Source organism: Passer montanus, unplaced genomic scaffold (assembly GCF_014805655.1).
Source record: "Passer montanus isolate IOZ18808 unplaced genomic scaffold, ASM1480565v1 scaffold144, whole genome shotgun sequence".
NCBI classification, from domain to species: domain Eukaryota; kingdom Metazoa; phylum Chordata; class Aves; order Passeriformes; family Passeridae; genus Passer; species Passer montanus.
In genome coordinates, this window is record NW_024361386.1 from 517,722 (window position 1) to 543,048 (window position 25,327).

The 25,327-nt window shown below is 53.7% G+C and overlaps 1 protein-coding gene across 1 annotated transcript; it reads right to left on the reverse strand.

The window, feature by feature from the left end:
* Window positions 1-1,710: 1,710 nt before the first annotated feature.
* Window positions 1,711-24,570, reverse strand: LOC120498267 (dynein heavy chain 9, axonemal-like). Its single transcript, XM_039700794.1, has 22 exons — window positions 24,001-24,570; window positions 23,541-23,737; window positions 22,794-22,952; window positions 21,380-21,510; window positions 20,192-20,403; window positions 19,778-20,011; window positions 19,229-19,396; window positions 18,358-18,474; window positions 17,224-17,374; window positions 16,367-16,481; window positions 15,371-15,439; window positions 14,613-14,739; window positions 13,241-13,496; window positions 12,052-12,293; window positions 11,028-11,163; window positions 10,045-10,241; window positions 8,884-9,311; window positions 6,885-7,107; window positions 5,793-5,959; window positions 3,813-4,683; window positions 3,088-3,218; window positions 1,711-2,026 (listed from the first exon to the last, which is right to left on the reverse strand). Exons 1-22 carry the CDS (start codon window positions 24,568-24,570, stop codon window positions 1,807-1,809), a joined length of 5,121 nt encoding a protein of 1,706 aa, XP_039556728.1. The 3' UTR covers window positions 1,711-1,806.
* Between the last annotated feature and the right edge of the window lie 757 nt (window positions 24,571-25,327).

Genomic DNA, 25,327 nt, shown 5'->3' on the forward strand with positions numbered 1-25,327 from the left:
TCAGGAGCTGGATTTGATGATCCTGGTGGGTTCCCTCCAGCCCAGGCTACCCTGTAATCCATCCTATGGCTTGTTTGCCCAGCTCTCACTCCCTGCCCCGCAGAGGATTCCAACCCCTCCTCAGGAGCTGTCCCACAGGTGGCCAGATCAGTTTCCTGCCTGGCCAAATCCCAGGAGGTGCCAAGTGGGTGGAGAAGCAACGGGCACTCAGCTTCCCCACCAGGACAAGCACACATCCTCTCAAATCTTACACAAACCATGGAATCCTGTTTTTCCCCTGCACGTGGGCAGGCTCAGCAACCCCCACTGTCCACTCCCAGCCCCTGGCCACTGTGCAGGGCCTTGGCTGTGCTCCAGCAGTCGATACAATTCTGCCACCAGAGCCCAAAACGCACCTGAACCTGCACCAGCTCAATACCCAGTTCAAGTGGATAATATCATTGTCTATTTAATCCTCCTTTAGGAATTATCAGGCTTTGAAACTACAGTGGAAAGGCTGAGAGCATATCCGTGTATGATCCTGCCTGACATTTACTTTGATTTTACTGCAAATAGTTTTGAATAACAGAAAGCGCCAGGAATTTCTCCTTACTCTGTGGAGCATTTCAGCACAGCAGCTTTTCTCTGCTTCCTGTGTTCCCTTTCTCTCTCTCCATTTTAAGCATCAATCAGCTGTGTGTTTGTGACACTCTGTGGGCTGAAATCAGCCAGCAGCAGCAAACAGATCCAAGCAGAGTTAAAGGTTAGTGGCAACAAGAGCATTTCCAAGCCTGCCCCATTCACATCCTGACACAAACGCTGGAAAGGAGGAAAAGCTTAAGGAGGCTGAGGTTGCTCACTACTAAAAGGTGGAACAAGGAATTGATTCCTTACCCAACAGGCACCATTTGCTGTTGGTTTGGTTCACACAGCAACCTCAGGATTAGTGATGCCTCCCAAACCAGGCTGGGCAGGGCATGGCAGTGCCAGGCTCAGGGGCTGAGGCTCCCTGACAGCAGCTCCACATGGAAAAGCCCCTGCAGGACTGAATCCTCTGAGCTCTGCTCACAGGGGCAGAGGGTTCTGCTCCCTGGGAATGGGGGGAAGGGGACTGCAAAGCCATTTCTTACGACAGGAGGGTCACTGCCAGCTCCTCCTCGGGATGATGCAGCAATCCTGCTGAGCCAGGAGGAACGGTGTGTTTGAGGGCATTTGGGAGGAGGAATGGTGTGTTTGGGGGGATTTGGGAGGAGGAATGGTGTGTTTGGGGGGATTTGTGAGGAGGAATGGTGTGTTTGGGGGGATTCCCCACACCTGGCATTCAGACCCCATCCCACAAACGCAGTGCAGGGTCAGACACCACCTGGCCTGACCTGGCTGCTCACCTCCTGCAGGCTCTGCTCTGCTCTGCTCCTCCCTGCCCTGCCATCAGGACATCCCAAAGGCTTTTTGGTGGGAAGAAAGAGGCACTTACTGGAAATTGCCTCTTCTGCCTAAAATATCAGCCCTCTACAAGCCACCAGTGCTCTGCCCTGCCACACTGGAATGCCCAGCCTGGGGCTCTTTGTTTGGTGGCATCCCAGGCTGGGATCCAAAGCCAGCAACGAGTTTTGGATGAGATCCTCATGGAGGTCATTTCTCCCACTGTATCCCAGCAGGAAAATGGCACTGTTCTTATGGCACAAAACCCACAGAGGTGCTCTCTGAACCTGCCACGAGCATCCCCAGGGCTAGATCTGACAACAGCCAGGACAGAGCTGCCTGTCAGTGATGGCAGGTGGAGATCAGCTCTGAAGGAGTTGTTAATCCATGCAGAATGGGAGAAAATCACTCCAGAAAGGACACTGAGGAAAGTCCCAGGACAACACCTTCCACTGTGACACTCCTGAAAATGCAAAGGTGCTGCAGCACAAGCCTTACCAGATGGGGGTTGGTGCCATTGGAAAGGATATCCAGTAAATCTGCAGAAGAAATGAAGTAAAATCTGGGAAAGGCCAACCTTTTCATGTCCAAATATTCAGCCAAAGCCTTCTCACACAGACACAACCTGGGGAGACAGAGCAGAGCCCAGGTGGGTAAATACCCTGCTGTGTTTCGTGCTGCCCTTTTCAGGCAGGTTCTCCCCACCTTGGGGAAATGCCAGGCTGAGCTGAGCCCGCAGGCTGCTCCTTCCCACAGCCCTGAATAGACCCACAAAGCACAAGGGAACTCACAGCTCACTCTCTACTCCAGGGGTCAAACACCCAAGAGTCAGGGCAGCCTCATAAAAAGCAGAAGCACGAGTGGAAGAAGAGGTTGGAAAGGTTTGCAGTCTGACCCACTGCTTTAGACAAGCTCGTAGCTGCCACAGGTGGTGGCATCCACTGGGATGAACATTTCCAGAACTGCTTTTATTCTAATGAGCCACATTTTAAAGTCTGATTCCAACCAACTCAGCTTTTTGTGTTTGCAAAGCATGAAAGGAAAGTTGTTTGCTCCGATCTAAAATGAATCTTGCAGTGTTCACATGCTAAACTGCTGCTGAGCTTACAAAGTTCCTAAATAACATTCTCTGTGAGGAACATTGGCCTTGTTCGATTGAAAATAAAATCAAATCCTTATTTGAAATGGAGAGCTGCTACTGACACAACAGCTTAGCATGGACTTTGAAGTGGTTTTCAGGCAGTTTCATATGTTAAGTGAGAAGTGTCTCCATCCCAGGACACTCAGGTCTGTCTCTGTGTTATGCCCCATGTCAAGGGTACACAGACATAATTGTGTAAATTAAATGGGCTCAGCTCTGCTTTTGTTGATCACAAAATCACAGAAGGGTTTGGGTTGGAAGGAACCTCAAAGCCCAACCTGCCCCAGGCTGCTCCAAGCCCTGTCCAGGCTGGTCTTGGGCACTGCCAGGGATCCAGGGGCAGCCCCAGCTGCTCTGGGCACCCTGTGCCAGGGCCTGCCCACCCTCCCAGGGTGATGTGTCACAAATACAAAAACTTGAGAGAGATCAGAAAAGCGGAAGATTTGTGACTGCAGAGGAAGCAGAACCTCGGAGCACAGGTTCAACCAACTTCTCATGGCTGATTCCAGCCTCTGACAAAGCCCTGGGGCTGGTGCTCTACCTACCTACTCTGGATGTCCTCCAGCTGTTGGGACAGACCTGCTTTATTGGTGGCTTCAACCACATTTGGGGTTTTCTGAACTTCATAGGCCAGTTCTTTAAAATCCACATCAATGCCTTCAAAACGTTTGGAGTCCTGCAAAGGGACACAAAGGTCACAGCAACGCTCTCTTGGTGTGCTGAGAGATCCCATCCTCTGAAGAGCTGTCTTTGGGGCGAGGGGAAAGCTCCTCCCTCACCAGTGAAAGGCACGTTCCTCCTCAGCATGCCTGTGAGCCTGGAATAACACTGGGAGCAGGAGAAGAGCTGCTCTCCCCCAGCACCAGAGTGGTAGGACAGGGAGGGAAGGCTGCCACAGCTGCCTGGGCCAGCTCTGTTTGGTGATTTGCAGTGTCTGAGCAATGATCTCAGTCCTCTCCCCTCTGAAGGAAGAGGGAACATGCCTGCAGCACTGAAGGAAGGCAGCAGCTCTCACTCAGCACCCAGGAACTCTGTGTTTGCCATGCAGTGCTGCAAGGGAGAAGATCAGCCCTTCAGCATGGCTCGAGCACAGCCTGGGGTACAAAAACATCCTGGGAACACAACCAGAGCACTGAGGGAGCCTCCAGAGGAGCGAGGCAGCAGGAGAACAGCCCTGCTTTGGGGAATTTGGCACTATAGATAGCCTCATTTAATAATGGAGCTTCTTCAAGAGTTCCCAAACAGGAATTTGGGATCTAGGGGCTCGTACCTGGGGCAGCTGTGCCCGGATGTCTTCTGAGCCTATGAAAATGCCCTCCAGGTGAGACCACGTGCGCTGCACCTCGAACCAGAGGGAGATGACGGAGTCAGCAGTGGAGAGCTTCCTCTGCCAGGCAGACACCTCCTCCAGGAAGAAGGCAATGTACTTGGATGACATTAAATTCTGCAGCTGCACCTGGTTGTCTTCTAGAGTTTCAATGAGCTCCTCGTCTGACTTCAGCAAGGGGGTGTGGGTGCGGGGGTGAGGCTCGTACTGAAACTCCCTGGAGCTCCAGGTCATCCTCAGCTCCTTCAGCACCTTCTCCATGCTCATCTCTCGCACTGCTTTGTCCACGATGCCATGGACCTCCCCCTCAAATTCGTGCAGGTTGAGCTTGAGGAGGTCAGCCAGGGTGGTGTCCGAGTCCATCACAAACCTCACGCCCGTCACCTGCATCAGCTGGTTCCAGTGCCTCTCCCTGATGGCAGGATTCTGAAGTTCTGCCACAGCCTTGAGGGCTGTCAGCATGTTCTTCACCTTGCTGTCCAGCCCGCTGAAAGCATCCCACGGCCTCATTTCCTTGTCCAGATTCCGAATCTCTCTTGCAAACTTCTTGCACTCCAGATCCATGTTCTCCACATTAATATCCACCCACCTGGTGGTCTGCCAGTCATCGAGGCTGGTGTTCACCAGGGAGATCATGTCCCAGAGCTCTTTGAGCAGACACAGCTCCTTCCTGCACTGCTTCAGCTGTTTATACTCTGGCACCATGACTTCAAACAGACCAGCTGATTCATAAATCGAGGTCATGGCTGACTCCATCTGTTTAATCTCCATGTGCTTTGCATCCAGAAGTTGATAAGGCTTTTCGGTGTCAAACCTAGAAATAAATGTTTATTCTTCATAAGTGATGTTGTAACAACTTCTAAAGGACTCCTAAAACAAACAGAGCCTCTGAGAGCCACGGGAGAGATGAAAGGTCTCCAGTACACCCTGATGGCTGAGCCACGTGGCACTGCTGACACCACCCAAACCAACCTCTTCCCAGGGACACAGCACTGCAGGCACAGCAGGGAGGAGGTCTGTGCCTCACCAGGACATGCAGGTGATGTCTTGCATCACCTTAAGATTTTAACTTTTATATTTTTCAGGTCCTGTAGTGCATTAGTGCATAGTTCTGAACTCCATACAAAGTGTAGTTAACTGCCTTCACATTTTGGTCAGACAGAACAATCCCTGTGGACCTGAGACCCAAGGACTCACCACAGGCCCTGAAAAGTATAAACAAAAGTGAATTGTGGGGAGCAAACAGGGGGAATGTGACTTCATTACCTGAAGCTGTAATTGAACAAATAACCCCTGGTATGCAAAGAGACCATATATAGACAACTTATATCTGTAAAAACAACTGGTGACCCTGGTCCATCCTGGGTGCAGCCTCTGTGAGGCTTTGAGTGACCAAGGTGTATCTGTGGAAGGCCTTTAATAAACACCCACTTTATTCTCTAACTGCCCAGCCTCTGTTCTAGGTAGCCACTCCAGGGCACCACAGGGATGAGCTCCTCCCTCTGCAGGCTCAGAATCACAGAATCACAGAATATTGAGGTTGGAAGAGACCTCTAAGATCATCGAGTCCATCCCATGCCCTCACACCTCAACCAGACCACAGCACCAAGTGCCATGTCCAGCTTTATTTAAACACATCCAGAGATGGTGATTCCACCACCTCCCTGGGAAGAGCATTCCAGTGCTTTATCATTCTTTTGGTGAATTTATTTTTCCTAATATCCAGCCTATCCCTTCCCTGATGTGGCTGAGACTGTGTCCTCTGGGTCTGTCAGTGCTCCTGGAGGAAGAGACCGACCCCATCTCCCTTCAGGGAGCTGGAGACAGCAATAAGGTCACCTCTGAGCCTCCTCCTCTCCGGGCTACACAGCCCCAGCTCCTCCAAACGCTCCTCAAGCCGGTGTGGTGCCGGAGCAGCCGTACCTGAAGGGAGCTTCCCTGCAGAAGCGCTCCCTGAGCCGCAGCTGCTGGGCGTCGAAGGCGGCGCAGCTCTGGCGCAGGGCTGTCACCTCGCCGGCCTGCAGAGGGGCCACCTGCTGCTTCACGGCCTGGGCCAGCTTCTTCACCTGGCTCCACTTCTCCGGCAGCTCCTGCGGGCACAGAGGCACTGCTGGGCGCCCCTTCTCTTCCTGCCAAGCACATCCATCTCCACGGAGGGAGAGGAGCCTAGAGGAACTTCTGCCTTTCCCACTCCATACAGGCGGGAATGAATCATTCACACACAAGTGTGGCTGTCACTCGCCAGAAAGAACAGTTCTTTGGCTGTCTCCTGCATGTGGATGGCTGCTCCACACCCTCATTTCTTCTATCAGCAAAGTGAATCAGTTATTTGAAGGTATTTGCACAAGCAGGAACACATCAGCAGATCCCAGGCAGGGGGATTTAGTGGGGCTGGGCTCCCCAGGACGGGGCTGCTGGTGGATGAAGACACAGCTGGCAGGGCTTGTCTCTGTCCCCCAGCACTCACCATCTCTTACAACCTTCTCATGGTCCCCTTTGCAGAAAAGAAAGGGATTCCCAAAGAACTGACTCATGAGAGCCACATGTGGAAAGATGCCAAAATATGTTCAGAACCTGCTGCCAGGGATGTCCTCTGGGTAAAGCAGATCTGGTGGTCTCGACCCAGAGGAGGACTGAAGTCCTGTGGGAAGGCAGCTCCTCTGCCAACATTATCTTTCCCATCTCCATAGCTGCCAAGAACCAGCTTATTTAAAAATAATTATAATTCAACCTAATTAACAGATGGATTTGAAAATGCATTAATTTTTTTTTTCAAGAGCAATCGCTGGGAGTTGGAGCAGGCAATTCCATGTTTTTCACACATAACAAAAGGCTTAATCTCTGCTTTAAAAGAAAAAAAATCTCAAAATTTAGAGCTACTAAGGCACATCCTGCAATAGCAAAACGCTGCCCACTGAGGCCCTCTAATGAGCAGAGCTTTGAATATCCCTGGGATGCTCCCTTTGCCTTCTGCTCCTGGGCAAGCTGCTGTGCCCACCACAAGCCCCCACCCACCTCCAGCTGCTGGTGGACTTCCTCGGGCAGCTGCTGCTCGTAGGCCCTCAGCAGCTCAATGGTCTCCTTCAGGGGCTCAAACATGGCATCAGTGGCACTGTGGCGTTCCTTCACAGCCAGCAGGTGACCCATGACCTCCACCAAGCCACTGTAGTCACCTCTCTCCACCTTTCTGCTCAAACCTTTCTCGGCAGTTTGGATGAACTCGTCCAGGTCAGCCAAGCTGCAAAGACAAAGCAGGGAAGGAAGAACAGGATGAGGGCAGCTCCTCTGGAATCAATATCCAGCCTCAGAACTGGAATTCCTGCTCAGAGGTGTCCCTGGATGTGGTACAGCTTCCTTCAAGGAACAGAAAGACAGGTTGGGACTTCTCAAGTTGGAGGCAGAGTACCTGAACAGAGACAGGGAGCTCAGGAGGGGCTGCCTGAGAGGACAGATTTTACTGTCCCAGTTTTTACTGGGAGGGTGAGGAGGCACCAGCACAGGGTGCCCAGAGCAGCTGTGGCTGCCCCTGGATCCCTGGCAGTGCCCTGGACAGGGCTTGGAGCAGGGACAGTGGGAAGTATCCCTGCCATGGCAGGGGTGTCACTGGATGGGCTCTAAGGTCCCTTCCAGCCCAAACCATTCTGGGATTCTGTGACAGTTTTCACCCCATCTCTTCCACTACAAGAATCCAAGCTCCCCAGGTGAACCTGACACCTTTCAAAGCTGTAACAAACAGGGATTGCCCTTCATGCACTGCCTCTCTTCACAGGGCAGCTCCCTCCTGCAGGTGATGCAAATTCACAGCAGTTTAGGAAAGCAACTGGGCATTTGTAGGAGGAAAATAATCCCTCCAGGACTTTAAAATTAAGATCCCTGTCTCTCAAAGCCCTCGAGCCATAAACCATCACAGACAGGAGAATGTTTGGGGCACATTTCCTCACCTGCTTATCCTGTTCTTAACCTCACCAGCTACTGGGCATTTTCAGCAGAGGAGAACTGGGCTCCTGGGTCTCAAAACACTTTTTAAGTGTCTGCTTAAATTCTCTGGATGCTGCTGGGCCTAAAAGTATCTTTAAATACCTCACCTAATAAAGACTAAACTGCTGACTAAGGGACTCTCAATAACAGCTCCTAAGTGCTCATTCTCTGCCACACTAAACCTCTTTGCAAAGAAATTATCAGACAGATTTATGGTGCTGAAAAGCACACAGGAGATCACATCACCACCCCAGGCAGCAGCCTCCTCCTCAGATGTCTGTGAGCACTCCCCTGGGAGCATCCACAACCTCACACACCCTTCAGCTGTGACCAATAAATCACCCAGGGCATTGTCCTGCACAGATCTGAGCAGCTCTTCAGAGCAAGGAACACGTAGTAATGCAAAAGTTGGAGCCCAAACTGCTCCATGACACCTCCCCATGACTGCTCATGCCAGGCTACCTGAATCATGGGCTTTTAGGAACCTCACAACATCAATGCAGATTTACTGATGGCCAACACCAAATCCAGTAAAGCAAGGACTCTCCAGGCAGAGGTGGGATTATTTGGCTCAGGAGGAGCAAAACACACACCTTGGGCAAACACACACCTACATCAGGTCCCAGGGCATCAGCTGAGGGATGTCAGGGGTACCAAGGGATGCCACTGCTCCCCAGGAGTACCAAGGGATGCCACTGCTCCCAGCTCACACACAAACAGTGACCATGGCACAGAAGACAGTGCTGGGATGGAGCTGCTGTGCAGCACGGGCCCTTCTCTTGCTCCTGTATCAGCTCTGGAGGCTGTCACAGCTCTGAGGCTGCCAGAGCTCCAGGAGTGTTTGAAAACGCTCCCAGGGATGCACAGGGGTTGTTGGGGTGTCTGTGCAGGACCAGCAGCTGCACTGGATGGTCCTTGTGGCTCCTTCCAACCCAGGGTATTCCATGATTCTCTATCCTTTGGTGATCAGCATGAAATGACACAGCCCAGCCAGGACAAGAGAAACCCCGGGAGCAGAGGCAGGACCAGCCCTCACCTGTGCGTGACGTGGTCCAGGAGGTGCTGCTTGAACACCAAGCTCCACCTTTTGATCTCATTGAGCAAGGCCGCCTTGAAGGGCCGCGCATCGAGCCTCAGCCAGCCCTGGAAGGTGCAGAGGGGCTGCATGCCAGCCACCTCCTCGTAGAGCTGCTCGTAGGAGCCCATCTGCTCCCTGAACTGCTGCAGCGTGGCCGGCGCCTCAGGGACACCCTCCTCGCCGTGGGCCTCGATGTCTGCGGGCGTGGGGACGCGGCCGTGGAGCAGGAGGTGGCGGCACAGCTCCCTCCTGTCCTCCCCGCAGAGGTGCGAGAAGCGGCGCTCCAGCCCCGCGCGGTGCTCGCGGCACGCGGCCGCCGCCGCCTGAGCGCGCGCCAGCAGCTCCTGGCGCCATGGGCACAGCGAGGGCATGGCCTCCAGGGCAGCCTGGGGAAAGGGGAGAGACAGGGGAAATGGGGAAAGGAGAGAGAAAATGGGGGAGTGGAGAGAGAAAATGGGGGAGCAGAGAGAGAAAATGGGAGAGCAGAGAGAGAAAATGGGAGAGCAGAGAGAGAAAATGGGGGAGTGGAGAGAGAAGGGAAAGAAGAGAAGAAGAAGGGAAAGGAGAGAAGAGAAGGGAGAGAAGAAGAAGGAAAAGAAGAGAAGGAGAAAGGAGAGAAGAGAAGGGAAAGAAGAGAGAAGAAAGGAGAGTGGAGAGAGAAGGGAAAGAAGAGAAGGAGAAAGGAGAGAAGGGAAAGGAGAGAGAAGAAAGGAGAGTGGAGAGAGAAGAGAAAGGAGAGAGAAGAGGGAAAAGAGAGAAGAAGAAGGGAAAGAAGAGAAGGGAGAGAAGAAGAGGAGAAAGGAGAGGAGAGGAGAGAAAAGAGAAAGGAGAGAGGAGAAGGGAGAGTGGAGAGAGAAGAAAGGAGAGTGGAGAGAGAAGGGAAAGGAGAGAGAAGAGGGAAAGGAGAGAAGAAGAGACAAAGGAGACAGAGAAAATGGGAGAAGGGATAGGGGAAAGAGGAGAGAAAGGAGAGAAGAGAGGAAGGGAAGAGAGAAGAGGGGAGAAGGCAGAGAAGAGAAAGGAGAGAGTGGAGAGGGAGGGGAGAGGAGAGCACAGTGAGGTGGCAGCACGTGACACCTCCTCACTGCCACCAGCCTGGAGAAGCCCCAGAGCACAGACCTGGTAGTGGCAGAAGCCACTGTGTGCAGCCACCCGGGGCACCAGCGAGGAGATGTGGTAGATGCCCTGGAGAAGACTTTCCACCATGTCACAGAAGCCATCATTGGTGCCAGGGTCCAAGGGAGGGCGAAACACCAAATCTGGGATCACCAAATCCAGCTGCACCTCAAAGAGGGGAGCGAGCCCTGCCTTGGGATCTGGTAGGGAAGGACAGAGATGTCAGGGCCTTTATCAAGGAATCTGGAGCCACTCACTTCCTATTACAAGATGCCACAGGCCTGCAGGGACAGCAGGAGGGTGTGGTGGCAGACACACACTCACTGGTGCCTGCACAACCCATGGAGGTGTTGGCAAACCAGCTGTGCTGTGGTACCCACCAGGGGGGAACAGGTGAGACACAAGTGATTCAAAGAGCAGAAAACACCCTGAGGAGGAAAGGCTCTTCAGGTAATGCAGAGGGAGTCTGAGAGCTGAACAATGCCAGCATGGAAGTGCTTGCAGAGGAGAAAAACCACAGGAACCAAGTGGCTCTTTAATTTAGTGGTGAAAGGCATGAAATAAAAATAAAAATAAAATTAAAAAAAACCCCACAAGCAACCAGAAAGTGAAGCCAGATGCAAATGTGACAACCTAGGCATGTTTTTAACAAGGTGGTGAAGAACTGCATGCAATTCTCTGGCTCATTGTGCCTCCACACCCAGAAGGGAAGCGTTCCTGGAGATGCGCTTCAGCTGCACACAAGCTGCTCTCAGCAGAGCAAGGAGGGCTGGGCTGGTGATTCCTGGGCTCAGCTCACCTCCATCCCTCCCCCTGAGCAATCCAGTGACGAGGGCTGGAGTCACCCTCCCCTTCTGCAGGCTCCAGTGCCACAGGACAGCCAGGAAGAAGAGAACAGCCACTGAGTATGAGGGAGCACAGCCAGAGAGGTCCCCTTGGAGAGGCTGAGCAGCCCCTGCAGCCAGGGCACAGGAACCAGGTGTCACCTGTGTTCTCCAGGAGATATTTCAGTGAGCACTCAATGGCAGTGAAGAATCCATCCAGGACTATCTCATCCACATAATCCAAGTACACCTTCCAGGCGTCGGATGCTGGGTCTGCACGAAGGAGGCTCTGGTTTTCCTGGAAGACAAAGAAGATTCCTTCACACACAGCAGGGCTGAGCGTGTCCTAGGGAGAGCTGCCCCCACCCAGGAGCTGATGCTGGACAGCACAGCAGTGTCAGCCTCGTGGAGATGGATCTTCCTACTGGGGCATGGCCACGATTTGCTCCTGTCAAGGGCTGTTTGGTCTCCAGAAACACTTCAAGGTAAAAATGGAGTGCAGAAGAGCCTTAGAAAGTCTTCCACGTGTTCTCCTCCCTCTTCTCTGAGGCCATGGGACTTAGGGCTGCTTTTCACCCCTGGGGCAGGGAGAACTGGGGGTCTCAAAGGCCCCTCCTGATGAACCCATCTGGTTCTCTTCAGAGTCCAAGGCCAGACATGACCCTCAGGAGAGGGCTGGCCCTATAGCCCATCTCCTCCAGCCAGGGGCTGTCCCTGACATGCACAACACCTGGCTCCAGGCAGGTGAGGAGCAGAGCTTTGGGCTCTCTCCTGGCCTGCAGAGCACTCCGAGCTCAGCAGGAGGTGATGTCCACAGAGGGACATCGAGCTTGGAACCGAAGGGTCAGCCCCAGCCTGTGTTCCCAGATGAGCACCTCAGAGGGGATTTTTCCTTGGAGCAGCATCCCAAACCCGATGCACCACTCCCCTCTAGTGGCTCTCCAGCATCCAGGGCTGCAGCCAGACCCTTCCCTGGGCTGCTGCTGCTGCTGGTCCTGCCGGGGCTGGGAGCCCAGCCAGCCCCACACCCCAATCCAGGTCATCCCTCAGAAACAACAGCAATTAACCCCGGGTCGGGTTCTCAGATGGGTTCAGGGAGTTCATTTAAGGCGAAGCAGCTCTGGAAGTTTCCAGTTTTCAACACGGAGCCTCTGAGGAGCCCCCAGCCCTGCAGGTGCCCCCTCACCTGGACCAGGGAGTGGATCCTCTGCCCACAGTCCCTGACCAGGCTGTAGCGCCGTTCCAGGCGCTCCTGGCACTCCTCCAGGCTCAGCACTGCCTCCTTTTTGGAATCCCTCCTTTCCAGGATGGGTGATCCCCATGAGTGCACGATGCTCTGGATCTCCTCAACGTTGCCCTTGGCTTTCTGCACCCTCTGCTCCAGGTCACAGACATCGCCCATCACCCCGGAGATGTGGTCCCAGACACCTGGGGAAAATGAGATGGTTGAGCCTCCATTTTCAGAGCTGCTGGGCCAAGCTCTGGTGTTATCTCCTTCAGATCTTTTCCCTGTGGTCCCAAGTGTTTCTCACTCATCCTTAAGGAAAGAGATTCACCTCGAGCAGCAGAGCCACCTCTACCTGTCCCGTACCCCAGCAAGGCTCAGAGGGACCAGCAGAGCCTCTCCACCCCACAGCCTGGGCTAAACCTGAGGGAACAGGACCTGCCCACAGCCCCAGCAGATCTGGGGGGTGTGGGAAGGAGCAGGAATGCCAGGAGAGCTGCTCCTCATCTCCCCAGTGCTGGATAGCCAGAGAGAGCCCTGTCCTACTGGGAACTGCCACTGGGAGCCAGGGAGCAGAGACTGGGCACGCGGGGGAGCAGGAGGAGCCCCAGGTGTCACACTGAGGGAAATGGGTTTGTAAAGAATTCCCAAAACCTGACAGAAAGCTCTCACAGCCTTGCACATCTGTGTGCAAACTCTGAGATAAGGTGTGCTGGCTTAGGAAGGCCACAGAATAGAGATGACATTGTTGAGAGAGGTTGAACCAGAAACAAGTTTCAACAAGATTCAAAATATGGCCTTGCAAAAAGATCAGATATTTTAGAGAATTAGAACTGTGAAAGATGCATTGTAGCATCATGTGGGGTAAAAATATAGGTGATTGGTGTTAAATATAGGTTAAAATATAGGTAAAAAATAGGTGATTGCCATTAGAAGTAACAGCAGCATAGTGGGGCAAAAGCAAATGGGCTGAAAAACATTTCTAAGGTATTGTAACCAGGAAATAGGTTGGCTTCTGAATGGTGTTGAGTTTTACATCTGTCTCACTATTCATTGAGACTGATAACGAAATAAAATCTTTTGAAACCCCTCTCAACTGCCCCATCTCTGTGAAAGCTGGGAAAACCAACACCACATGGAGCCAGCTCACCCTCCGTCTTCCAGGTCAGCGTTTCCTCTGCCTCTCTCAGCTTCAGGTCGATGTCCTGCAGCTGCCCCTGCACCAGAGGATGTTCCACCTCCAGCACGGTCCTCAGGACCTTGTTGTAGCTGTTCCCCATCAGCTCCAGGCTGGCCACCAGCTGCCAGAAGGATTCCTTGCAGGAATAGAGCTCAGCTGCCGCCGGGGGGATGGCTCCTGCCCCGCTGCCCCTCAGGTAGCTCACCTCCCTCAGCACCGACACCAGCTGGGGAGGCAAGGCACAGAGCTGAGCACAGCACAGCCCTCCCAGCTCCTGGCATTGCCTCCCACCCCTTCTGACCATCACAGGATGTCCCTGCTGCTCAGCACAGCCCTCCCAGCTCCTGGCATCCCCTCCAGCCCCTTCTGACCATCACAGGATGTCCCTGCTGCTCAGCACAGCCCTCCCAGCTCCTGGCATTCCCTCCAGCCCCTTCTGACCATCACAGGATGTTCCTGCTGCTCAGCACAGCCCTCCCAGCTCCTGGCATTGCCTTCCACCCATTCTGATCATCACAAGATGTTCCTGCTGCTCAGCACAACCCTCCCAGCTCCTGGCATTCCCTCCAGCCCCTTCTGACCATCACAGGGGGTTCCTGCTGGTTTATTCCCAAAGCTGCAAGCTGGAAAGGGCCTGGACAGCTCCTGGTCTGTAGCACCACTGATCTCTAACTCTGGATTCCTTCCCAGCTCTGTTAAGCACCAAGCAGCCTCCGAAAGCCACCATCACCTCTGGTGCTCTCAGCTGCCCCCAGCCCTGTGCTTCCCCCCTCAGATGGAGTCTGAGCCACAGCACACGTCTCAGCAATGCTGCTCTGCAAGAGCCATGGGCCATTGTCAAAGTGAAAGATAAGATGGCTCCAGTTCTCTTGGTTTGCTGGGCTGATTGGTACAAAAAAATAATTAAAATATAGTAAAAAACAAAACCACTGACTCAACTCCTTCTGGTGCCACCTTCCATCAAAGGTTTCTGGAGTCACAAAACAAACCTTCCTGGGTTTTTTACAGCCTTTCAGAAGCTCAGGTTCCAGGTACACACAACATGAATGTGCATCTGTAGGTGATGTCCCATCACTCCCCACACCAGCATACACCAGTATGGTGTGGACATGCTGACACCAGCCACACATCTGGCTCCTGAGGAACTTCCTGCCACTGCCTTTAACCAGAATTTGCTCTGCTCAAACTGTAAAGCTGGTATCTAGGCAGAGCAGATCTATGGTAGAGCCTTGCTACCCCCATGGGAGGGGTTCCACAGGCCACAGAGAACCCCACCAGGTGTCCCCCACAGCTTGGGGACATGCCCTGGGGGGCAGGAGAGCCCAGGGGCAGCAGCTCTTACCTGGGGATCAAAATTGACCGTGATCAGTTTGGTCTGGGGATCTCGCCGGATGAGAGGCTGAGTCAGGTTGTACTGGGATTTTTCTGAGACTGTCTGGGACCAGTCTAAATACAGCTTTTCCTGATACCTGCCAGAGGAGAGAAACATGCACCACAGCCACCAGACCAGAGGGTGCAGCTGAAACTGAGTGGAAGCCAAGTCCACTCTGAGGACTGAAGAAGGTGAAGGAATCTTCAAAACCCATCCATGCCACCTCAACAACAGGGCTTCCAAGACAAGCACCCAAAAAACAGTGGCAGCATCAAGTCAGGAGGAAAAAGCTCTCTAAAGTACCAGTTTTAGCAGAGAATTCAGATTTGGAGATGGACTTTCCAAAGCATTTAGCCTAGTGTGACATATCAGCAGCTGGGGGTCTCCAAAGGTCTAAGCAGGGCAGATGCCTGAAGCCCCAGGGATGCTGGGGAGGCTGGAGCTGAGCTCACCTATCTGAGTGAGGCCATGGCACCCCTGGGATGGGGCACAGAGGGCAGAATAGGGCTCCTGGCATCTCACAGGCCATGGACAGTCCTTCCCTCTGCTCTGAATCACATTGCCACCTGAGCACCCAGGAGAGAGCCCCTCGAGGTGGCCACCCCTCACCATCTGTGGGGCTGCTCCTCTCTGAAGGGCTCTGCTGAACCACCCAGCCAAACGTTCTGGAAGGTGCCTCAGGGGAGGGGAGGCTTTCCTCTGCTACAGCCCTGCCTGAGTCCCTGTACCTGTCCAGCAGCTGGATCATCTCTTCATACTTCTGCACCACCCTTCTTCCACGGGCAGAGTCCAAGCTCCTGGCAGCACAACACACAGGGTCACCTCCAGCCCTGGGGGCTGGCATCTGCATTTCCCCCTCCCCAAGGGCCCCCACAGCCTGCCTGGGTTTCACCCCAAATCCTCTCCCTGCACAAAGGCTGCCCAGCCCCCTGGGCTCTCTCTCAGGTAAAACAGGGAGCAGCAGATGGGACAGGAGAAGGACCCAGGGCTGCTGGAAAAATCAGTTACCAAACATCACTTTTAAACATTTTACCCTAGGCAGTTTCCTGTGACAGTTGTGCTCCACTAGATGCAGGTCACAGCTGTGTGAATGACTGTTTATATAATGTATAGAAAATAAATACAAAATGCATGCAATAACATATACTATCTATATATATAAATATAAACACATATATTCTGTTTTTGAATCTTTTCTCCCTCTCAAGTTGCACATGGGAAAGAGCCTCACACCTGCTGAAGGACTTGTCTTTAACTGCTCTAAACAGAGGGGTAAAATCACTGCTAAATGCAGGGACCATGAGAATTCTAGCCCAGCTTTGTTCTCTTGATCACAATCTGGGTGATTGTTCCTTTGTTTAATGCTCAGAAAGTTATCTTCTGCCAACACCCAGGAGCTGGGTTGCTCCCAGCGAGCTGCTGGAGGAATTACAGTGGGAAAGGTTGCAATACCTATTTTAATTACAACCTAGGGCTCTGTTAAAAGCTGAGGAGCCTATCTACTGTCCCACTGTGCCTCTCAATCACTTAATAACCAATCCAATTAAAAAGCTCCTTCAAAACACCAAGATGGCAGGGAAGTGAGCGGCTCCAGGCACCTCTTCACTTCTCACCTCCTCACTAGGGACTGCTTCAGCTACAGCCAGTGGATAGCATTCAACACAGAGAGAACACCCAGAGAGAGACCTGCAGGTGGTCGCAGCTCCTCTGGAGCAGACACTCACAGCCCTGGGATGTGCCTGAGGTGCTCCAAGGGCCCCTGGATCCGCGCCCGCAGCTCCCGCGCCCAGCCCAGCGCTCCAGCCACGGGAGGGACGTTCTTGTGCAGGGGGGGGAAGCCTGCAGGGCACAGGGGAACAGCATTTCATCAGCCCTGCAACCCCACAGCAGCACAGAACTGCCCTGGGCTCCAGGCTTCTCCCCGAAATCCAACCTCTGTCACTCCACGGAGGTCTGGGACCTACAGACCCCGCTGTGGATTTGGAATAAGGGATCACAGGAGAAGCCTGGCACGTCCTGGAACCAGACTGGGGTGAATTCTGTGCTTCCCACAGACACTGAGGAGAGATTTCTGGCTGGGAGCTGGCTGTGACCATCCCATCTCAGAGCCCAGAAGTCCCCAAAGCCACAGCAATTGCTGGACTCACCCTCCACAATCTCCCCATTCCCCTTGTTAACCTGCACTGGCTCCAGCAGTGCTGCCTCTCCTGGAACTCCTCTGATTCCAGAACAGTCTTCCTGAGGCTTCCTGATGGGAATTTACCTATTCCCTTCTGTGCCATCATTCCCAGGGAATAATAAACCTGGGAAAGGCTGATCAACCCCTAAATTCCCACCTCCCCCTAATGCATTTCCAGCATTACCCACACCTCACACATGCACATTTAAAACAAGGATATTGGCATTGCTTTAATGCCAACAGGGCATTCCCTGGCACTTCCCACCAGAAAAGCTGCAAACCTTTGCAATTTGGGAAGTTCTGGTGTCCTTATAAAAAGCAAATTATTCCCCCCCCTCACCCCCAAATTAGCCTAAATCCAGTTTGCAGTAAAATCCATTTTCCTCCTGGCGTGGCACCCACCGAGCTGCAGCCCTGCCTGGGTGTGCCTGGTGTAGGTGAGCCTGGCCTGGTCCAGGACAGTGCTGAACATGCTGAGCAGGACAGGGGCCTTGTCAGCAGCAGCTGCAGCCATCACAGGGCGCTGCAGAAGGTTCTGGAACATGGCCAGCAGCTGTGCAGGGGAAGGAGCAGGGAAAGAAGGGGAAAAGTCACATCCTGCACAAGGTCCCACTGGGATTTTCCTCACTGATGCAGCTCCTCAGGAACTCTGAGGTCTGCACATGTGTCAAAGGGAAGGTTTTCCCTCTGCTTTCCCAAGTAGTTCCTGCCTTTCATGGAGTCATTTATGTTTGAAAAGGACTCCAAGATCACCTTTGACTGATCCCACCACTAAACCATATCACAAAGGATGTCTTTGTTACAGAAATGGTCAGACCTGGTTGAAGAAATGGTCAGAAATGGTTGTGGGACAACCATATTCCAACAGTCATTCTTCAAATTTGCTATTTTAAAAAACCCCAAAACAACTCAAAGATAAATGTTATCTCTTACTATTTTCTATAGCAATTTTTACAATTATTCTGATTTTTTTTTTTTTTTCAGAAAATACCATTTACTTTCTCTGCAGGATAGATTCACTGGTAAACAAAGCCCCTCATTTCTAGAAAACCTCAATTTTCAGAGCTGAAATTCATCCATGTATTAACAAATTGATATTAATAATGATCACCTGGTTTTAACAACAGCTTTCACCAGGAAATCAGAGAATCCCAGAATGGTCTGGGTTGGAAGGGACCTTAAAGCCCAGCTCATTTCACCCTTCCATGGGTAGGACACCTCCAGTAGACCAGGGTGCTCCAAGCTGGCCTTGGAGCTCAGAGCAGCCTTTCCTCCCCTCCCAGGGACACCAGTGCCACTCCTGCCATCCACAAGCCTGATCTGAATCATTTCTCTGTCCCCAAACTGAGCAAAGGCCACTTCTGTTTGTGTCTGGGGTGAGGAGCAGGGACACCCCCAGCTGCAGGGACCCGAGCTCTGAGCGTCCCCACCCAGTGCCACCGTCCCCTTGTCCCCCCCACGGGCACAGCCTGCGGCTCCAGCCCTGCCTGGCCTCTCTGTGGGGCTCACAGGGAGCGAAGGGAGGCACAGACAAACCTTGAAGATGTGCTCCAGCCCCGGGGCGTCGTTGAAGGCCTGGCTGAACACGGTGCCCAGCCGGCGGTCAATGTCCTCCACCTTCTGCTGGAAGTCCAGGGCATCCTGCTCAAACTCCTGCAGGAAGGGAAGCAGCCCGTCCTGAGCTGTGAGGAGGCACTGGGAGGTGCCTGCAGCCTCCCTGCACAGAGGTGTTTGCTCTTCTTATTCACCAGGACTTCAAACACTCCTCCACAGTTCAAGGGCACTTCTGTCCCATCCCACGGCTGAGCCCAAGGCTCCCCAGGATGGACCCAGAGTCCAACGAGCACTAACTTCAGCTGCAGGCAAGACAGGAGGTATCTCCACACTCTCTGACCCTGAAGGTGGCCTGAAGACCACGCCACCACCCCAAAAACCCACAGAAGCTCAAACTCACTGAACCAGCAAGGTGTGCTAGACTTCAGCTGTGCCAGGGGAACTTTGGGGTGGACATCAGGAAAAAATTCTTCACTGGAAGAGTGATTGGGCACTGGAATCATCTGTCCAGGGAGGTGCTGGAGTCACCATCCCTAGAGAAGTTTAACAAAGCCTGGATGTGGCACTCAGGGCTATGGTTGGTTGGTGAGGAGGTGCTGGGGCACAGTTTGGACCTGATGATCTCAAAGCTCTGTTCCAGCCTGGTTCATTGTGTGATTCTGAGATGTGCAGCTGCAAGAACTGGCAAGTGGCTGCAAAAAAGGCCAGCAGCCCCCTGTCCCCTGCAGGGACAGACCAGAGCACGACAAAGGGAGGAAGGAGCTGGAAGGAGGCACCAGGGCTGTGCTGCAGAGGGAGCTGCTCCTGGGAAGGAGGAATTGCTGCTGGCATCCCTCAGGCTGCCCCCACCTACCCGGTTGGCCAGGTCCAGGCAGTCGTAGGCTCGCTCTGAGAACACCTGGTAGCCCTCCTGGAACTCCTCGTGCATGCCCAGCACCTGCTGGCCCAGGGCCTTCCCCTTCATCCCCCCAAACTCAATCTTCTCCAGCTGGGCCAGGTCCAGGGCTGTGCTCAGGAGGCCCTGCAGAGCCAGAGGAGGCACACACAGCTTCAGCCACAAGCAGATGACAAGTTACCACAGCACAGAGCCATGTCTGCTCCTGGGCCACCCTGAGGGTGCTCAGGATGGGATCAGGATGATCTTTGAGGTCATTTCCAACCAAACCACTCTGTGATTCTACGGTTATGAGTGGTTTTAAAATGGATGCCATCCATTGTGGTTTTCAACACAGCTCCTTAAGGAAGGAGCAGAGTTACACCGTGACACACGCGCTGAGCAGGACCCGGGCAAACAAGCCCTGGCCTTGACGTCAGGGGGACCACAGAGCACAGAGTGACCCCCTGGCATCAGGAGGGAAGTGCCAGCAACGCAGGTCATGGCTGCAATGCCTCACAGTCTCACCTTCACCATCTGCAGCCTCTGCAGGAAGCTGTCCAGCCTTGCAAACACCAGCCTGGAGTGGAAGTTCCAGCTCCTCACTTGCTGGCCTGGCTCATAATACACCTGCAGGTTTGTCCTTCTCTCCTCCAGCGCCTCTTTGAAGGCATTCAGGATGTCAAACACCGTTTGCACCTTGCCCAGGCTCTCTTCCACCTCTCCTTTCAGCAGATCTTCTGGGGACAGGTACACCACAGCCTGGAGGAGCCAAATCACACCAGAGATGTCCCTTTGCTGCCACAGCAAACGGTGACTTCTGGCACCGAGCAGCTCTGACCCTTCCTCTCAGTCAGAATCCCTTTGGAAGGAAGCACAGGGGAAAGAAAGAGAGAAGAGGCTTCCCCAAAAGCCTCCCTGTGCAAGCACAGGTGCACACACCTGCTGGATGAGGAGGTTGCAGATCTCCTGGAGCAGCACCACGAGGCGCAGGGGCACGCCGTAGTGCTCGCAGCTGACCCAGACCCAGCACACCATGTGCAGCAGAGGCACCAGGAGAGGCTTCACCCTGCTGAACTCGACAGCTTCCAAGTGCTCCAGGGGCTGCTGGAGGGCTGCCAGGTGCAGGTCGATGTCCTGAGCCTCCCTCAGAGCTGTGGGAAGGGCAGAAGGGGTGAGAGGCACGGGCTGGGGTGGGGGTCACGAGCTGGGAGCTGGCACAGAGTGGGGCAGAAAGTTCTGCTGAGGAGCAGGGAGCTGGCACAAACTGCAGACAGTGCTGGTGAGGAGCAGGGAGGTGACAAAAAAGGGGGGCAGAAATCCCTGCTGAGGTGCAGGGAGGTCACGAGATGGATGCTGGCACAAAGAGGAGCAGACAGTGCTGGTGAGGAGCAGGGAGGTGACAAAAAAGGGGGGCAGAAATTCCTGCTGAGGTGCAGGGAGGTCACGAGCTGCAGACAGTCCTGGTGAGGAGCACAAAGCACTCTCCTGTGTGTGCTGCAGAGCAATCACCTCCATCCCTGCCCACCTACAGCACAACCAGCACAGCACACAACCTGACTCAACTCAATTCCATCAAGGATTTGGGACAAAAGAAGAGTGGAATCAACTTCTTCCTGGATGACTAAACATGGAATCCCAGCACCTTTTTACCTGGCATCTTGACATGCACACTGGAATCTAAACAGCTCTTTTGAGATGGCTCAAACCAGGTTTTAGAACAATTAATCTTTTGGAGCTTAAAATCTCTTGCTGCATTTAACATCTGAGATAGTTGCAGTAAACATCCTAGTCTGAGTAAAACTGCCACTTTCTATATTTTGGTGGCACAGCCTTATTTTCAGTGTAATAATTTCAAAATTGACCCCCTTGAAATTGTGCAGATGGGTCTTTTTGATTTTTCAGAATTTAAGGGAGGTTTTCAATTCAATATATCTCACTCATGTACCAAGTATTGACTGAACTTCCTCATTTTAAATCTTTGAAGCAGTGCCTGGCAACACCAAAAGCACAGCTCTGCTCAGCTGAGCCTGGTTCTGGCTCTGGCAGCCCCATGCCCCGAGGGAGCTGGGGCCCTGGGAGCCCAGAGCACAGAAATCAGCACGTGGCAGAGCTGCCCCAGGTTCTCACCTGCCTCCACATCCGCCAGCATGCTCTGGAAGGCTGGCACGTAGATGCTCTGCACTCTCTCCAGCAGCTCCAGCAGGTTGCTGACCCTCCTGGACGTCAGCTGGCTGTGGATGCCCTCCAGGTCAGCACACCTGCAGCACAGCACAGGTCACCAGCCCAGCTGGGGCTGCGCCCCAAAGCCCTGGCTCAGGATTTTCTGCAGTTACTCAAGGGCACAGACTCTCTAGAACAGGGAGGTTGGAGCTAGAGCAGGGTTTTGAACTGAGATCCCCAAATAGTGAGAGTCCTGAACTCATTTTTATGTGGGGGAAAAAAATCCTTTGAAGAATAAGAAATGTTGGGGGGAGGAGGGTCATGTTGATTTAGATTTGGGGTTTTTTTTGAGGACACTCAAGAAGTTTTCCAACCAGTTTTCCTGAAGCCCCCACACTTCTGGAAAGCAGCAGATGCACCTGCATGGGCAAAGAGCTCCAGCACAGAGTACAAAGGATGTAAAAAGAGCAAGGCTGTGGTTGGAGAGAGGGAAGTGGTGAAGCCCTGCAGCCACTGGGAGGCTTTTCTGCACAGGCTGCAGTGCAAACAGACCAGGCAGGGTCTCACCCAGACTTTATGAAATATTTAGTTTTAGAGCTTAAGAACCCATGTTTTAGTCTGAACTGAGCTGGCAGGAAATGGGGCCAGCCCTAGAGGACAGAGCTGGTGCCAGGCTCAGAGGAGAGCAGTGCCAGAAGGAGCCAGGTGTCGTTTGTGCAGCCGCTGCTGACAGCTCTGCACGGGCAGGGCTCTGCCTCCATCAGCCTGAGCCAACACAGCACAAAGGGCAGGTGAAATTCCACTCCCTGGCTCATCTGACCCCCTCTGGCACCAGCAGCAGCCAGCTGACAGCATGGAGAGTGCCCAGAGCTCTGCTCAGGGGGTGGCTCCTAGTGATGGAAACACCACTGTGGCATTCACGTTCTCTGAACAGAGAGAGACAATTTCCTCTCTCAGTTTTTTTTCTTAGAGAAGCACAGAGAGAAGAAGAGAAAAGCAATTCTTATCTCTGCTTGCTGCTCCTGTTGTTTTGCACGTGTGGAATGTGTTAGGGAGATTGTTTACCTGAAGTGATTTGTCAATTGGATTCTGCTGAGGATTGTTTTGTTTCCTTGGCCAGTTGGCTCAGAGCTGTGTCCTGGCTGTCTCCAGACAACCAAACACCATTTCCAACTAAATTCTCTTGTGTTGCAGCCCTGGAGTGTGGCTGGGCCAAGCCAAACTGAGCCCAGCCACCCCCAGCCACTCAGAGATCACCATGGTTTTAGGTCTGGGAGCAATTCTTTTGGGTTCAGGTCTCGGCATGACCTCGAGCAGCTGCTCTTGGGTCAGAGCAGCAGCACCCCCTCCTCCAAAGCAGCAGCAGCAGCTCCCCCAGCACCTGCTCCTCCAGAACTCCAGCTCCACCTTCGGGGTGGGGTTGGTGCCTTGCAGGAGGGGCTCTGAGGACTCTTTCTTCAGCACTCTGTGGATCTGCTGGCTCCACTCGATGATGGCTGACTCGGTGGCATGTACAAGGGATTTATTGATCAGCTCCAAGCTGCAGGGAACAGAGCACCAGAGTCACTTGGCTTTCCCCTTGTGCATGTGCATTTCTCAGTTGGATCTAGCTCAATGGGCAGCTGGATTTTACAGTTACAGCCCAGATTCATCTTTCCAAACAATAAAATTCATGAGAGAGAACATTTACAAGGGCAGTTAGAAACAAGATAAGGAGGAATGGTTTAAAACTGAAAGAGAGGAGGTTTAATTAGATATTAACAAGGAATTGTTCCCTTGAGGGTGGGCAGACCCTGGCACAGGGTGCCCAGAGCAGCTGGGGTTGCCCCAGGATCCCTGGAAGTGCCCAAGGCCAGGCTGGGCAGGGCTTGGAGCAGAGTTTGGAGTTTTCCCTCAGTGATCCCAGCAGTTCATTGCCTCGCTGCATGCCCACATCCCCTTCCACCTCCTGAGATTTTCTTGCTTGTATCATTGCACAGTCCCCAAAGACAGAGCCCATGAGCTAGACAGAGCAAAACAGATCTCCTTGGCAGTCTGATGAGCTGCAGAGGACAGGGAGGATCCCCAAAAGATGCAGCACATGCAGCAGCAGAGGAAAACCCAATGGAGAGCAAGGGCTGGTACTCACAACTTCTCATTTTTAGGATCAATGTTCTCAATTCCCTCTGAGCCAGCTGGAAGAGGCAGCAAGGTCTTGCCCTTCACCTGGCCAAGAACCTTGAAGACAGTGTTTTTCAGACTGTGGACATGATGGATGATGTCTTGTGACACCACTCGAGGCCAGCCCTGATGGTTCCTCCGGTTGGTCAGGATGGGCACGATCACCTACAGCAGGAGCCATGGAAGAGCAGTGGAGAAGAGCTGAAGGGGGGCAGATTTAGATTCAATTTAGGAAGAAACTGTTCCCTGTGATGCTGGGGAGGCCCTGGCACAGAGAAGCTGTGGCTGGCAGTGCCCAAGGCCAGGCTGGACAGAGGAACCCATCCTGTGCCTGTGTAACGTGGGTCATCCCCCACGGACCCCACGGCTCACGATTTAGGATGTTCCATCGGGCTCCACAGACCCCAGCAGCGCCTTTCCCCCCTTACCTCCTCCACCAGCGCGGCGAAGTGCGGCAGGGGCTCGGCGGGCAGGTCCCCGCACAGCAGCTCCGCGGCGCCGGGGCCGGCTCCGGGCGGCCGCAGGAAGAAAAGCGCCTTGCTGGCGCTGGGGGGCGGCGGGGGCGGCCCGGCCCGCAGCCCCAGCTCCCCGGCCGGGGCTCCTCCCGGGGATACTCCGGGGAATCCTCCCGGGGCACCGCCCGCGCCGCGCCCCGCGCCCCGCACGGCTCCTCCGGGGGATCCCCGGGGGGATACTCGGGGGGATAACCCCTCGGATCCGGCCCCGCAACCCCGCCATCCCCCCCGGCCTCCATCCTCCCCGCTCCGCCGGGTGTTTGCGAGCAGCAGCCGCCGTTGCCCGGGGGATGCCGGAGCCGCTCCCCAGCCCGGCCGGGATGCGAGGGCGGTCCCAGCGCTGCCGCCTCCCTCCCGCTGCCCCGGGTCGTGTTGTTCATGCCGGCAGCGCTGTGCAGATCCAGGTTTCCCCACCCGGCTCGGGAATTTTTCTGCATGGGGCTCAGGCAGCTGCTGTCCCTCCCCCCGGTGCTGTTCCCGCATCATCCACCTGAAGCTGAAACTTGGGTGCTGTGGGCTCCAGCCACCGCCGGATTTCCACTTCATTAATGCCCTCTGGGAGAAGCAGTTCATTGTTTTCCAAATAAAAGACCCTTCTACAACTCCATGCAAAGCAGCACGGATTTTGTGCAGTCCCAGGGCTGCTCGTGTCACCCCAACCAGGTCCTCCCCTGGGCACTACAGCCCACTCCTACTTCCACCTGTCCAGTGACAGGAACATTTTGGTTTTCCCCAGTGCTCTGCTATTCATAAAAACCCAGCAGAGCATTTCTGGAGGACACAGATGTGTCAGTTCTCCAGTCTGCTTTAGACAAGCATCACACTAAGGCATAGCTCATCAACTAAAGTGCTTTGCTGATAGTTTGTCCCTTAATTTCCCAAATAGTCAAAATGAAGTCTTAAGACTTGTGTGCAAGCATCATCTGGGTGTCTAAAAGTTGCCTCCAAAAATTATCTCCTTTATTGGGACACCACAGACCTCCCCTCCTACTTCCAAACACAGGCAGTGGCAGCAGTGGCAAGGGAAGCAAGGCTGGCCCACAAAAAGGCTGGCCCTCTGAAAAACTCCTCTTAAACACAGACCTGCCCCCTCTCTGCCTGCTGTGCCACTTTCCTGCATGTGGGACCAGAATCTGCTCAAGGACACTCACAGCCATGAGGTTCCAGCATGAGCCAAATCTGATCTTGGTCTTTACCCCAAAGCCAGCCAAGCCAAGGTGGTTCCCCAGAGAAATCCAGG

Bases quoted from the DNA above. Each gene is read 5' to 3' on its own strand.
- LOC120498267 (XM_039700794.1), bottom strand. From the start codon at position 24,570: ATGCGGGAACAGCACCGGGGGGAGGGACAGCAGCTGCCTGAGCCCCAT. The intron at 17,375-18,357 runs GTTTGTCTGTGC...TCCCCTGCACAG, and splicing joins GGCTGGAGCACATCTTCAAG to CTGCTGGCCATGTTCCAGAA. The intron at 16,482-17,223 runs GTGGGTGCCACG...TGTGCCCTGCAG, and splicing joins CCAGGCAGGGCTGCAGCTCG to GCTTCCCCCCCCTGCACAAG.